Source organism: Euprymna scolopes, chromosome 8 (genome assembly GCF_053919585.1).
Source record: "Euprymna scolopes isolate OS-2025 chromosome 8, ASM5391958v1, whole genome shotgun sequence".
Taxonomy (NCBI): domain Eukaryota; kingdom Metazoa; phylum Mollusca; class Cephalopoda; order Sepiida; family Sepiolidae; genus Euprymna; species Euprymna scolopes.
Genome location: NC_136489.1, coordinates 116,643,395 through 116,658,887, shown reverse-complemented (window position 1 = coordinate 116,658,887; position 15,493 = coordinate 116,643,395). Strand labels below are relative to the sequence as shown.

Below are 15,493 nucleotides of genomic sequence, written 5' to 3'. Positions count from 1 at the left end.
ATTGGATAAAAACTCAACTCCAACCTCAAAGACTCAAAAAAAAAAAAAAATTATAATTGATGCCTCCTCAGAATTATAAGTTTGAATCAAAAGTATGTGGAATAATACAGGGAAAGTAATGGCGCTCTCCTCTACATGTCGGTGTGGAAGCCAACCAAAAGGGAGTCTTTGGGTTGCCCTCGACTCTGATTGATCCATTTATCTTTCATATGTATACTTTTCCAGACATAATAGGTGATTAAAGTGTTCGTTAATGGGCCAGGAGACCAAGTTCAATCCTTACTTGAATCATACCAAAGACTAAAAAAACAAACAAAAAAACAACAACATGGTCCCTTAGGATTATAAGGTGAGAATCAAGGATAAACGGGGCAATCCAGAGAAAGGAAAATTACCCTCCTGTACATCTTGATGTAATAACCAACTAAAAGAGAACCTTTGAATTACGTTCGATTTCAGTCGATTCATTTATTTTCCCAAAACGATTAGTGCTTAAATGACGATTAAGAAGAAAAAGATTTCCATAGTTTCACAAATCCAATATGGAACCATGACCAACCACCTAGTAATCGATAAGTTGTACTCCGGTACAAACACATAGTTAAACGCCAGTTAAAGAAAATAGCGATTGATATCCCAAACTTGTGGCAAACATATTCTAATGATGCATAAACACTGTCTTTTAGTCCTTTCTTTAAACTATTATAAATTTTGCTTACTCACCTTGTATACGTGTGTTTACTGCTACAGAATGAAAGAGAGATTGTTCTATATATAGGGATATGAGTGGTATATATATATGCGTGTGTGTGTGTGTGTGTGTGTGTGTCATGTTGTAAGAATGGCGGATGATAGGTTCCCGAAAAATGCTCCTCTATGGAGAGCTAGAGAATAGCAATAGAAGAATGATTGGGCAAAACTCCCGAGACAAAGACGTAGATAAACAGTCATTAATATCCCAAACTGGGAGACACAAGCAATTGACGGAGGGAGTTGGCACAGTAGTCTATACAAAGGGAAAGTAGTGATCGAGAAAAGGAGAGAGGTTGCAGCCTGCCAGAGATCCTTTCGAAGACACGATCCCAATCCTGGCTGCTTCGCATGTGCTATCTGTGAAAGGATGTTCTACACCAGTAGAGGAGAGCTTCAACAACAACGGATAATGCACCAGACCCTTGCTTAGTCATCTTCAGACATTGATGACTGCGGGGAATGGGAATGGAATGGATAAGTTAATATTGTGCTCATGTTGTCAGATGTTGGCTTAAGAAAATTGTTGTCTATGTGCATATGTTTATCTCAATGCAGTTATTTATCCAATGAGACAATGTAATTCTCCAATAGCTATACATAAGGCGGAAAATGTAGACTTTTCCTGTTGTTGTTTGGGGATGGGGGGGGGGAGATTATATATTATTTAAGAAGATCGAAAATTATGAACACAAAGATTTAGTGATTAAGTGTTTTACTTGATAAAAAACGATCAGATCGTTTGAGATGAAATTTTTTCACAAAAGAGAAAATTAATCAATATTAAATTCCCTATCACATAAATCAGGCGACATTTTGAAAAAGGGAAGAAAAATCAAAACAATAAATAAATAAAATCAGAATTTCAAATTTTTGGTTTTAGTTTTACCGGAATTATTTTTATGCATTCCTGTGCAGAGAATCCAAAAACACATGCTCCATTCTCGGAATAGGAAATCAAGAGAAACATTAAAAATTGAATAAAAATATTTTCCATTTCTGAACTAAATTTAAATCTAAATTCCGATATTTTACTAGATGACTTAGTCGGCGACGAGTCGGTTTCAAATATGGTGAATATACATTTATTATGTATATCAACTAGCGGGGGTACCCGGCGTTGCCCGGGTATTTGTAGGCATAAAAAAGAAAAAAAAAGAAGTGTTTTGAGAACCCGTGATGAACCAGAAGGTGGAAAAGAAAGAAAGCTAATTGCTTTCTGGACGTGCCGGCACAAAAAGCTGGGAAGCTGCCTTCGCTTTCAATTTAGTTTCGCTTTTATATAAAAAGTCGAACAAACATGCGAGAGGAAGGAATAGTATAAATTTTATAAAAGTCGATCAAAATAAATCTAGAGACGACGTCCATTTGCAAATCGTAGATATTATAATCTAGGGAGTATATAAAAAGTTCTAAAGAATAGTATCCCCCCCCCGAGAACCCCAGCAAAAAAAAGCCTTTGCTGGACATACCAAAACGCGCGCAGCCATTTTGCCTTATATATATATATATATATATATATATATATATATATATATATATATATATATGTATATATATATATATATATATAAATAAATGGAAAATTTGCTCTGGAGTAGTAGGTGCGGAATCTGCGGGGATTGAAGTATTATATCTAGGCATGTTTTTCGACCGGGCGACTTGAATGACAATTTTTTGCTTTTGTTTTTCACTAGAAAAATTTCCCATCATCTGTTTTCTATTGCTGCTGTGCATGAAACTATTTTTATTTCATGGACATTCATCAGAAATGCAGACTCCCACAATATCATTTTACCGTCTATGTACAGAACAGATACTACACTTTGATTTATTTATTTTTATTCTGCCAAAGAAAATTAATACAAAATTTTTTTAAAAATCTATGTTAATTCTCATCACTCTACTTTTGAGTGGTCTATGCTAAAATACCAGGTTGAGAAACTGGTGCGGTCTATCCTTCTCTCAAGGGTAGATAGGACTCTCTTAAGCCGTAGTAGGCACCCTATCTAGTGATGGCGTCACAATAAAAAATACCCTTGATAGCCCTAGCAAAGCATCAAGTATTCAGCTACCGACAAGATTTGAATTACACTACAAATTTGTGTAGTGAGTTCAATCTTGGCTGCAGCCACGCTGGCTGGATGGATGAACACACACACACACACACACACACACACACACACATTAACCCAAAACATCTGGCCTTGATGAAGGGGAGACTAAAACTTGCTGCTACGGTTCCAAATAATCTGAAATAACAGCAAGGGGAGACTTGATTCCAAATATTTCTCATGTTATATCTCCCCTCTTTTGGAAATAGGGTACGATTATGAATATCTCCAGCATCAAATAATCCTTATACACTTTGAAATTTACTTTATGCATGAAAACCAAAGAGGGGAGATATAATATATGAGAAATATTTGGAATCAAGTTTCTCCTTACTGTTATTTCAGATCATTTGAAACTATAGCAGCAAGTTTTAGTCTCCCCTCCATCAAAGCTAGAGGTTTTGGGAAATATCAGATATTTTGTAATCCATATGCAAAACTAGGAAAACAAATGACTATGGTTGAAACATTTTATAGCTCTAAAATGTGCCAAAAATAGGCCGTGGATGATGGCTAATCGCCTGAATGTGTGACCTTGAAGACAAATGTCACATAACCCACTACACATACCATGTCATTACCTTTCCAACAAGCCTTCATTTGTTAAATTCTGATCAATAGTCGCTGAGATTTCGAACTTATAAAATTGCCCCCGCCCCCAAAAGGTGGTGTATCTATCTCTCTCTCTCTATATATATATATATACACATGGTTTTGTTGTTGATTTTTTTAAACGATATTAAGGTTAACGTCTCCGCCTTAGAGAACTGGTGTTTTTCTTACAAAATCGCCCATTTTTTATTTGGACGTATTTTTTTTATTTATTTATTTATTATTTTTTAAAAACAGTAATTTACGGACACGCGTGTTTCGGAGCCCTACTGCTCTTCTATATATATCTATACAAGTAGTCAAATAGAATATTGAAATGCTCATACCTTTGGTTCTATGAGACGAAAGTGAGTGGAAATTTGCAGGCTTTTCGAAGATTATAATACTGTTTTATGATTAAAATTATATCACAATTGGTAAAAAATTACCTATATTTTAAAACCAATAAAATATGCAAAAATTTGCCTACATTTGTAGATGTAGTGTCGTTGCAAGCCAGCTTGAGTTTTGCTGCTTTGGGATGAATTTTGCATAGGGTGATTTTGCTTGGTTGTCTCCCCTGTGGCTTTGCCAGGCCACTAATATATATATATATATATATATATATATATATATATATATATATATATATATATGTGTGTGTGTGTGTATTATATATATATATTAAACAGAAAATACAAATAAGGCTCTGCAAATAATATTTTCAAATAAACTAGTGTAGAAAAGAATGTGATAAAAGTAAATTTTTATATCCTTTAGACATATCAATCGCCAAAAGGTACATACCTGTCTATTGTTCGATTCTAATTTCCTGGTTCATTAATCCGATTAAATTAAAGTGTCTATCTTCACTTCAAATGAGTTCTAGCTTGTTAAAATTTCTGGCCAATAAAGCGAACAGAATTATAGCGTTATAAAAGAATTTGATAACATTACAATATCCTGAATAGCATCAGGATTATAATGTTTAGCTCATGAAAGTAAGAAAAAAATAATAATGTATTAGATTGACAAGAAGGTTCTTGCAAAATTTTTAATTTTGATTTCGAACGCATTTTCAAATATAGTAGAACCTCGAGATACGGCATTAAAAATTAGTAACAAAATACAGCATAATATATAATATATGTGTATAAATAACATAAATAACATCGTAAGGCGGGATATATATATATATATATATATATATATATATATATATATATATATATATATAGTAGATAGGCTCTCCAGCACTAATCTAGAAAAAGCAAACTTTTATATAAAACCTGCAATTAAAATGATTACTGATTGAGATCTTGCCTTTGCATGTAATTCAACATATAATTGATGTTCATCATGTAATGTGTGTTAGTTGATGTTCATCATGTAATGTGTGTTAGTTGATGTTCATCATGTAATGTGTGTTAGTTGATGTTCATCATGTAATGTGTGTTAGTTGATGTTCATCATGTAATGTGTGTTAGTTGATGTTCATCATGTAATGTGTGTTAGTTGATGTTCATCATGTAATGTGTGTTAGTTGATGTTCACCATGTAAGGTGTGTTAGTTGATGTTCACCATGTAAGGTGTGTTAGTTGATGTTCACCATATAAGGTGTGTTAGTTGATGTTCACCATATAAGATGTGTTAGTTGATGTTCACCATGTAAGGTTTGTTAGTTGATGTTCACCATGTAAGGTGTGTTAGTTGATGTTCACCATGTAAAGTGTGTTAGTTGATGTTCATCATGTAATGTGTGTTAGTTGATGTTCATCATGTAAGGTGTGTTAGTTGATGTTCACCATGTAATGTGTGTTAGTTGATGTTCATCATGTAATGTGTGTTAGTTGATGTTCATCATGTAATGTGTGTTAGTTGATGTTCATCATGTAATGTGTGTTAGTTGATGTTCATCATGTAATGTGTGTTAGTTGATGTTCATCATGTAAGGTGTGTTAGTTGATGTTCACCATGTAATGTGTGTTAGTTGATGTTCATCATGTAATGTGTGTTAGTTGATGTTCATCATGTAAGGTGTGTTAGTTGATGTTCATCATGTAAGGTGTGTTAGTTGATGTTCATCATGTAAGGTGTGTTAGTTGATGTTCACCATGTAATGTGTGTTAGTTGATGTTCATCATGTAAAGTGTGTTAGTTGATGTTCATCATGTAATGTGTGTTAGTTGATGTTCATCATGTAAGGTGTGTTAGTTGATGTTCACCATGTAAAGTGTGTTAGACAGACAAAGCCTTGCAGTCCTCATCCCAATCAAGTTCATACCAACCAATGAACAGTTTTTTATACCCACTTTCATGCATAAGACTTGAATTAACATGATTTTCAGACACTTGCAAAATGCTGCAAGGTGGGATAGAACTCGTGACAAAGTGATTAAAATATAAGCATTTTAACCGTTCATTTACAAACGTTGAATTCGGACATTTTTTTTTCCCTAGTGATATTGTCTTCTAAATGTTTTGCATTTCTATTTTGGCATTTATTTTATTTTTTTGTTTTTCTAACCTTATTAACAGGAAAATAATGATTTTATGAGTTTAATGATCAATATCAAATAATGGCTTATAAAAAGCATCCTGATAAGCCATTAGATCAGGCAGATTTAACACGTGCAACTTCCCATATCAGATTATGAGAGGAAGAAAGAGAGAGAGGGGGAGAGGAAGAAAAGAAGAAAAAATTAAATGGAAAATACAAATAAGGCTATGCAAATGGTATTTTCAAATAAACTATGGCAGAAAAGAAGGTTATAAAAATAAATTTTTATATCCATTAGCCGTATCAATAGACAAAAGGTACCTGTCTATCGTTCGATTCTAATTTCCTGGTTCATTAATCCGATTAAATTAAAGTGTCCATCTTCATTTCAAATGAGTTCTAGCTGGTTAAAATTTCTGGCCAATAAAGCGAACGAAATTATAGCATTCTGAATAGCATCAGGATTATAATGTTTAGCTCATGAAAGTAAGAAAAAAATAATAATGTATTAGATTGACAAGAAGGTTCTTGCAGAATTTTAAATTTTGATTTCCAATGATGCATTTTCAAATACAGTAGAACCCCGAGATACGGCATTGAAAATTAGTAATAAAATACAGTACAGTATATAATACGCATGTATATAATCAAATAACATTATAAATAACATCGTAAGGTGGGACAAATACCGTAACTAGGTGCCAGAAAAACATCATATTCCACATCGTAACCTTTAAAAAAAAAAAAAAACGTATTCTAGGGCCACCGTATCCCGGAGTTTTCGTTATAATACCTTTACTTTATGTATACCATTTAAAATAGCGTTTTTCGTTCCGTCTAATCGTTTAAATTACAATTATTTTAAAACAAATATGTCTTCTTTTCAAAACATTGAAGACAAGATGGAAAAAAAGGAAATTCGCATAATTTTCTTATTTTAATTCAAGCTAGACAGAAAAGCTGCTGAAACAGTTTGTGACATCAATGAAGCGTTTGGCCCAGGAACCACTACTGAACGAACAGCACGATGGTAGTTTAAGAAATTTCGTGGTGGTGATGAGAGTCTTGAAGATGACGGCCATCGGATGTTGACAATGATCAATTAAGACCGTTAGTCGAAGCCAATCCATGCACAACTTTCTCCTGTATGAGACATAATGTATACAACGATTTCCAACCACTTGAGAGAGATTGAAAAAACAACAACAAAAAAGCTTGATGAGTGCCTCACGAATTGAATTACAACCAAAAGAAATGCCGTTATGAAGTGTCATCTTCCTTTCTTTTATGCAACAAGAATGACCTGTTTCTCAACCGGGTTGTGACTTGTGATGAAAAGTGGGTTCTTTACGATAACGGGCAATGCTCAGCTCAGTAGTCAGACGCAGACACTTCCCGAAGCCAGAGTTTCACCAAAAGAAGGTCATGCTGACTGTTTGGTGGTCTGCAAACCAATCTCATCCATTACAGTCTTTGAATGCAGGCAAAACCATTATGGTGGAAAAGTATTGCCCACAAATGGATGAAATGCATCAGAAACTTCGACAACAACACCTAGTATTTGTCAACAGAAAAGTCCCAATTTTTCTCCACGACAATGCCTGACCACACATTACTAAACCAGAAGTTGAACAACTACCACTTTTTCAAGCATCTCAACAACTTTCCGTGTGAGAAATGCTTCAAAAACCTAGGCGATATCGGTGCACTGGGAGGAAGCTTCACATGTCTTTTGCAGTGACTTAATCCACAATACATTGTAGTCAACATTGCACTGTAGAGAACTTACTGTTGATTTTATAAAATTATTTTTATATATAATCACTTGATTAAAGTTTAAAATGCAAAAGTCAAGTATACTTCTTCAATTGTGCTCTAAACAGAACGATTCATTTTGAATGTGCCCCTGTCATATTAAAGAACCTACTGTTGATTTTATATGCCAGGCCTTAATGCTTGTGCGGTGATAATAGCTTGAATTTAAGTTTAAAATGAAAAAAATCTAAGTATCATGGTGCAATTATGCTTTAAACAGAAACATTCATTACGAAGGTGCTCGTCATATCAAAGATCGTATTGTTGATTTTATATGTTGGGCCTTACGGCTTGTGTGGTCAGAAAACTTCTCAAATGCACTTGTGATGTTAGGCTGTGTAAGGTGTTAACTTTGGTCAAAATCGTCTGTTCCTTCTTTCATCAGATTATTTCGATTATTGATTATCGATACTTATCGAAAACTTTTCAATACAAAACCTAAGAACACTGCCAAGCATATAAAGTACCTTTATGTGAAATTTCATAAAAATCGGCCCATCCGTTTTCGAGTCCATAGGGAACAAACTCTCTCGCTCACACACACACACACACACACACACACACACACACACACACACACACACACACACAGAGTTCCTTTTATATAATAGTAGAGATGAAATATCGTTCTAAAAGTAAGACCTCTTATTTTTTAACTAAAATCTCATCCCGGCTGTGCTATTAAAAAAATGCTCTGCCGAGGTTGCTCCAGTTCTGTCCAAACTTTACAATAAATGCCTTAACGAATCTTGTTTTCCCGACTGCTGGAAAACCGCCTCTGTGGTACCAGTCTTCAAGAATTCTGGTGAAAGAACTGACCCACTAAATTATCGCCCCATTAGCCTCCTCCCGCTTTTCGCCAAAATATTTGAGTCCTTAGTTAATCAAGTCCTTGTCCAGCACCTAACAGCTGCTAAACTCCTGACTGACAAACAATATGGATTCAGGCAAGCCCGTTCAACAGCAGATAGATAAAACAGGGGAGGGTAGAGCGGTGGCCCTTGATATATCTAAGGCTTTTGACAGGGTATGGCACGATGGTCTTCTAAGGAAAATTAGATCATATGGAATCACTGGAAGAATTCATAACGTAATTAAATCCTTCTTAAGTAATAGAAAAATCAAAGTTGTCCTCGACGGACGTACATCCAAACAATATGACATAAATGCGGGAGTGCCTCAGGGGTCTATCCTTGGACCTCTATTGTTCCTGATATTCATAAACGACCTCCCTGATAATATTGTTTCGGAGATGGGTATATTTGCCGATGACACCACTCTCTATAACAGATATGAGGGGAAAACAAATGAACACATATCCAAGAAAATGGCAGAAACACTAGAGGACGACCTCCAATCCGTAGTGGAATGGGGACAAAAATGGTTGGTCTCATTCAATGCTGCTAAGACTAAGCTTGTTTCCTTCAATAACTACAAGAAACCTTCTCTACCACCAATAGCAATGGCCAAGAACACATTGCCTGAAAGTACTTCTTTTAAACTCCTCGGCCTAACGTTTACAGGGAATATGAACTGGAATAGATACATTGAGAGCATTGCCAAAGCTGCTGCAAGGAAGGTTGGCTCCCTCTACCGTGCTAGAAAACTACTTACGCCTGCCAGTATCCTATACCTCTATAAGGCAACCATTCGCCCATGTATGGAGTACTGTTGTCACGTCTGGGCTGGTGCATCTGCTGCTTGTCTCTCGCTCCTGGACAGGGTTCAAAAGAGAGTCGCCAACCTGATAGGTCCTGAACTGTCATCTAGGCTTCAACCTCTGTCCCATCGATGAGATGTTGCATCCCTCTGCCTGTTCTAAAAATACTTTAATGGTGAATGCTCTGACGAACTGCAAACACTTGTACCTCCCCGACGTAACTACCCCCGACAAACCCGACAAGCTACTAAGTCTCATCCCTTTACAGTGGAGATCCCTAGGTGCAAGAAAGCCTTTTACTCCAATAGTTTCTTCCCCAGAACTGCGGGTCTTTGGAATTCCCTTCCGGGATTCTGCTTTCCCAACTGCAATGATATGCAGAAGTTCAAGTGTAATGTTAACAAACATCTTTCTACTCTTCTCCCTTCATAATGACCCCGCTAATTAATTCCCTAATAGTAGCCCCCTGCTTCAAAGTGGCACTGTGCCTTGTTTGGGGTGAAAATTGAATAAAAAAAAAAAAAAAAAGAAACTAAAACGTTGGAGACCTATGAAGACGGGGGTGGTACCATTAAAACGAGCGACTTTTTGTTCTCCAAAATTTATTTTTCTACGTATTCACCACCATTCTCAATGCACTTTTGCCAGCCCTTTTTGATGCCTCCGTTGAAATCGACGAACCCATCTAACTGTGCTGACATCAACTGCATCGACTTCATAAAAGTTCAACAGCAAATGTTGATCTGTTCAATTTTTTTTCTGCATGCAGGAATTCAATGACGCATCTCTGCTTCTGACATGCGTCAACAACAGGTGTTGCTTTCTTAGAATCTCACATCGTCAACAACTGCAACAGAGAGATGACACTTTTATGCATAAGTTCAGTCATCATAACAATGCAATTTTGCAATCCTCTCTGATCCATTCAGGCGGAATAAAAAACTAGGGGGCATTAAGTATATTCTTCTCGGATGAAGGTCCATGAAATAAATTTCCCGAAAGATAAATATTAAAAAAAAATGTAGATTTTATTTAGAATTACACTTAGTTAAAAAAAAAAAAAATACAGAAAAATCTTTATTGTGTACGTACTCGTCACGGAACGAGGATGTTATATTCCCAAAGATCACGTAAATTGATCTAATAGATATTTTTACATTTCTGAATTTTTGAGATGAAAATTGTTTATCTATTTTTATTTTTTAATTTTTTTTTTTTTTATAGGCATCACCACTTATCAAGGCCCAGAAGCCACCCGAGAATAAGGGTTAAAGAGTGTAAAGTAGTCAAAAGGACAATATAGTAATCAATAGTAATGGAAATTCGGTAAATTTGTTAACTTAAGTGGAACGGCTCATCAAAAACTTGTTCACCTTGGAAATGAAGACAACCATATTGTTTAGTAATTGTCTGTATTTTTGAGATGAGGTGTTTTCATTGATTGAGATTGTCGGACGGACTTCCTCATCTTGGTTGTTATCGTCACAACGTTTCGGCCGTTTTGCCCTCCGGCCTTCATCAGGTGTTTTGTATCGAACTGGGGAACCGTTTGTTAGGAGTCTCGAACCCAACCCAATCCATGTTCGGACTCCAGCTAGGCTCTGGGACATAGTTGCTGATTCTCTATTTTGAATGTTACTTTTTTACTGCCTTCATTCAGGATTGAACTCAGCACCTTTGGGTAACTGTAAACTTTGATACAACGTCTAGGACCACTCGGCCATATGTCACTAGGACAATTGTTAGTTGGTTTTTGTTAATGTTAAACCTATGTTGTTATTCAAGGTTTTCTCTCTCTATAAGAGGTATCCAAATTGCATTCAGCTCTACACTTGGTTTGCTCAGTAGGTTGTTATGTCCGAGCATGTGAGCTGTTTCTTTAAGTTTTCTCACTTTCCCGTGGGTCTCTCTGTTTATTATTTTTACTACATCCCATAGGGGGCGATGGTCCCCCCTCTCCATCCAGACATGGTTGGCTATACCCGATTTTTCCGTCTCCCCTTTAGTTACCACTTTTCGGTGTTTTTCCACCCTTACTTTAAGGGGGCAGCATGTTTCACCCTTGTAAACCTTTCTGCAACTGCATGGGATGGAGTATATGCAGTTTTTGGTCATGTTCTCCTCCATGCGGGGCTTCACTCGTACCAGGTGTGATACAAAACACCTGATGAAGGCCGGAGGGCAAAACGGCCGAAACGTTGTGACGATAACAACCAAGATGAGAAAGTCACTCCGACAATCTCAATCAATGAAACATATTGTTTATTTGTATTATATTTGGGTTCATCGGACTACTGTTCTTATCTTGAGTGTTATTTTTACAACATTTCGGTCGATGTAACCTGCAACCTTCTTCAGATGTATCTTGTTGAACTCAGGAATATTTTTTTTTTTTTTTTTTTTTTACACAGTGATCACCACTTATCAAGGCCCGGAAGCCACTCAGGGATAAGGGTTATTGCAAGTACATTAATTTAGTGAGGAGATTTGCTGAAGTGTTTACTTAAGGGGGCGGTTCATTAGGAATTTGTTAACATTGGACTTGAAGACATCCAAGTTGTAGTCCGGAGGGAAGCAGGCAGACGGAACAGAGTTCCACAGACGTGCAGTTCTAGGAAAGAAGCTTTGTTCATGGAATCCGCGTTTTGATTTAGGCACAGATAAAGAGTGGGGGAAATTTTTCACAGTGGATTCAGCTAGACGGGTGTTTTTCGTGAAAGATTGGCGAGGGGGGACCAGAGACTGGAGTTCAGACGAGCATCTGCCATGGAAATAACGATAAAACAAGGACAGGCTCGCAACGTCTCTTCTGTGGGAGAGAGGTTGCAGGGTAGAGAAAAGGGCATCCCCCACTAAGCCACGAACTCGGGAATTTAGACAGAATTTTTAACAGAACCCTTTATTTACTTCACTGAGGTAACCTAAGCCATAACTGGGTAGAGGTTCTAAGTAATTCGCTATTGTATTTTTCGGTCGCCCACACTGAGAATTGAATTCAGAATATCACTTTTACAATTGAATTTTCCAAGTACTTTAACCACTATACCACGGGTCCTTGCGAGTTTGACAAGATACACATGAAAAAGGTGGGAGATTACATGGACCGAAACATTGTGAAAATGACATTCAAGATGAGAATTTAAATAATAGATATTTTTTATCTAAAAAAAGAAAAATTTACGATTGTTAGTGATTTTAATACGAAACGTATTCATTATAAGGCTGATTTTGCTCCTGATATTTCGAATTAAGTTACCCATCTCTTATTTATTCATCATCGCCGATCAAAAGGCTTACATCTTACTTTGTCATGAATTTACTTTTCTTAGTTAAAAAAAAAACTGCTTGATCAATTTACATAATTTTGTGAATATAACATCTTCGTTCTGTATCAGGTACGTCATCATAAAGGTTTTTCTGTATTATTCTAAATAAGCACTAAAAATGCTGTTTTCAATGTGCACTCATTTTGAACATCATCTCGCACAATTTTGTTTCGATTTGTTTGCAAATTATTTACCTTATCTCGTATGCTCTGTCGCATTTCTTCCCTCTCTTCTTCCATTTTTCGGTGTTTTTCTTTACGCCTCTCTTCAGCTTCCCGCCTGGCTTCTTCAATGGCGGCAGCTTCTTCTTCGGCATTTTCATTGCCTTCTTTCTCCCCTTCATCTCCACCCATGGCTGTTTGATGAAAACAAGAAAAAGGAGAACAGTTAACAATCACGCATGTAACACAATGGGTTATTTTACTAGTAGAATAGTAAAATTGATTATGAATTAATTAATTAAAAAGAGGGTCAGCACAGTACGGGGTGAAAAGTATTATTAATTATTATTTATGTTCTAAAGAAACGATTTTATTTTTAAGACTACAAGATTATATGAATGACTCCAATTGAATTATGTTTCAATTAAAAATTCAAAGCTAAGTTTGTCTATTAAAAGACAATCGTTTTGAACTAACTTGTGTTTGCAAGTAGAAAGGTCATGAAGGAACACCTGATGCACTTTATTTGAAAACTAGATAATTTAGTTGCAATCTTTCCTATAATACACACATAGCCACATGCACCAAAGTCTTACGTATGACATGAAAAGAAACTGGAATCTTAGGAAGATCTCTATTTTTCCAATAATTGTAGGAGCAACTGGACTCATGAAAAAAAAAACATTCCAAAAACTACCTGACAAATATACCCGGTGAACCAAGTGCAAGATAGATTCAAACATTTGCACTCAAAGGGACGGTCAGAATCTTAAAAAGATTTCCTGGTTGGAATATATGAGTTAACGGGTGAATGCTTGGCATCCAGTAGAATGCCTGATCCGCAACCTGAACAAACTGATGAGAAAATTAAAAAAAAATATATATATTTATAGTCATCGACATACAGTCCTGTTTCTTTGTATCACAACTCATCAGTGCCACTAGGTTAGCACCTCTCTCCCAAGCCGAAGATTGAACCTAGAACCATCGCATTGACAGTCAACAGTTCTACCGATCGACCCACGGAAGCGGCACCTGTAAATTATCTCGCCAAATGTCTATTTAAAAAAATATTTGTCCACCACTTTTACAGTGCTCTAACCGCTTGTTTATAAACAAACAGTGAGCGTTGCATATTTCAGCTAATTAAGTAGCGGATGAGGTTACTTACGACAGTGCTCTACCCAAAGAGGGGGGGGGGGCTTAAAATATTTGTAGTTATCGATATATATATATATATATACACACACACACACACACACACACACACACACACACATATATATATATATATACCTAACTACTTTTAGATAATAACATGGTTAAAAGTTAAATTAATAATTGTCAATATATTTATCTGTCTATCTATCTATTTATCTATCAATCCGGTGATGTTATTAAAATAGTTTATATTGGAAGTTATTTAATGTTTAGTGTATAGTATAGGTCTAGAATGTAAAAATGGGCCTAGCTGAAGATGTTTACAGAAATGAGCTAAGTTAAAAATAAACAAAATGACCTTGAGCAATTGTATACATGACAGAGGTCACACGTTAGGAGACGTGTGCTTTTGATGATGACGTAACGGATCTGACGGGTCAACAGGTCAAGACAATTAGATAGAGGAGTTGGAGTTTGGTCACGAAAGTGAGCAGACGCTGCTTCAAAGCCAGGAAGCGTGGTTTGAAAAGAACAAGCATGTAGACACGAAATGCAGACTTCTTGTAAAGACCACTGAGACAGCTGAAATAAATTTATATTTTAAAAATATAAAGTGTTGTTCTGCGGTTTCACAAAAGAACAACAAAACAGGTGTCTCGATCGGTTATGGTGTTGATCGTTGCATGTTTCATCACAGAGTCCAGCAATGAATACAGAAGAATTCCAAGAAAGGAAAGGTATGTAGCATATATTCTTTCTTCTTATAAAATATAATGCCTTTATGTAAATATGTGTAATATATCCCCGTGTGATATCCCGCTGTATAACATATGTCTAGAAGTCGTAGTTTATACGTTGATACATCTTCTCCTATACAACATAAAGCAATTTATACATGTATATCATTCTCTCCTATGTAACACTGCATGTACATTACTCTTATATGCATATACATCTTGGCACCTTTCAACATATATAGTCAGTAGTACTTCTTACTTTCAACATATATAGTCAGTAGTACTTCTTACTTTCAACATATATAGTCAGTAGTACTTCTTACTTTCAACATATATAGTCAGTAGTACTTCTTACTTTCAACATATATAGTCAGTAGTACTTCTTACTTTCAACATATATAGTCAGTTTGTACTTCTTACTTTCAACATATATAGTCAGTAGTACTTCTTACTATTAACATATATAGTCAGTAGTACTTCTTACTATTAACATATATAGTCAGTAGTACTTCTTACTATTAACATATATAGTCAGTAGTACTTCTTACTTTCAACATATATAGTCAGTAGTACTTCTTACTTTCAACATATATAGTCAGTAGTACTTCTTACTTTCAACATATATAGTCAGTAGTACTTCTTACTTTCAACATATATAGTACGTAGTACTTCTTACT

At 35.7% G+C, this 15,493-nt stretch overlaps 1 protein-coding gene across 20 annotated transcripts in view; it reads right to left on the bottom strand.

Annotated features, from left to right (window-relative positions):
* Positions 1-15,493, bottom strand: part of LOC145283718 (complexin) — a 665,844-nt gene that overhangs the window by 192,315 nt on the left and 458,036 nt on the right. For all 20 annotated transcript variants that reach the window (XR_013868720.1, XR_013868719.1, XR_013868718.1 and 17 more), the window contains one exon: positions 12,952-13,112. Coding sequence is in view for 15 of the 20 variants with exons in the window: in XM_080132765.1 (XP_079988891.1) it covers positions 12,952-13,112 (161 nt within the window). In the remaining 5 variants the exon portion in view is untranslated. The remainder of the gene's footprint in view (positions 1-12,951; positions 13,113-15,493) is intronic.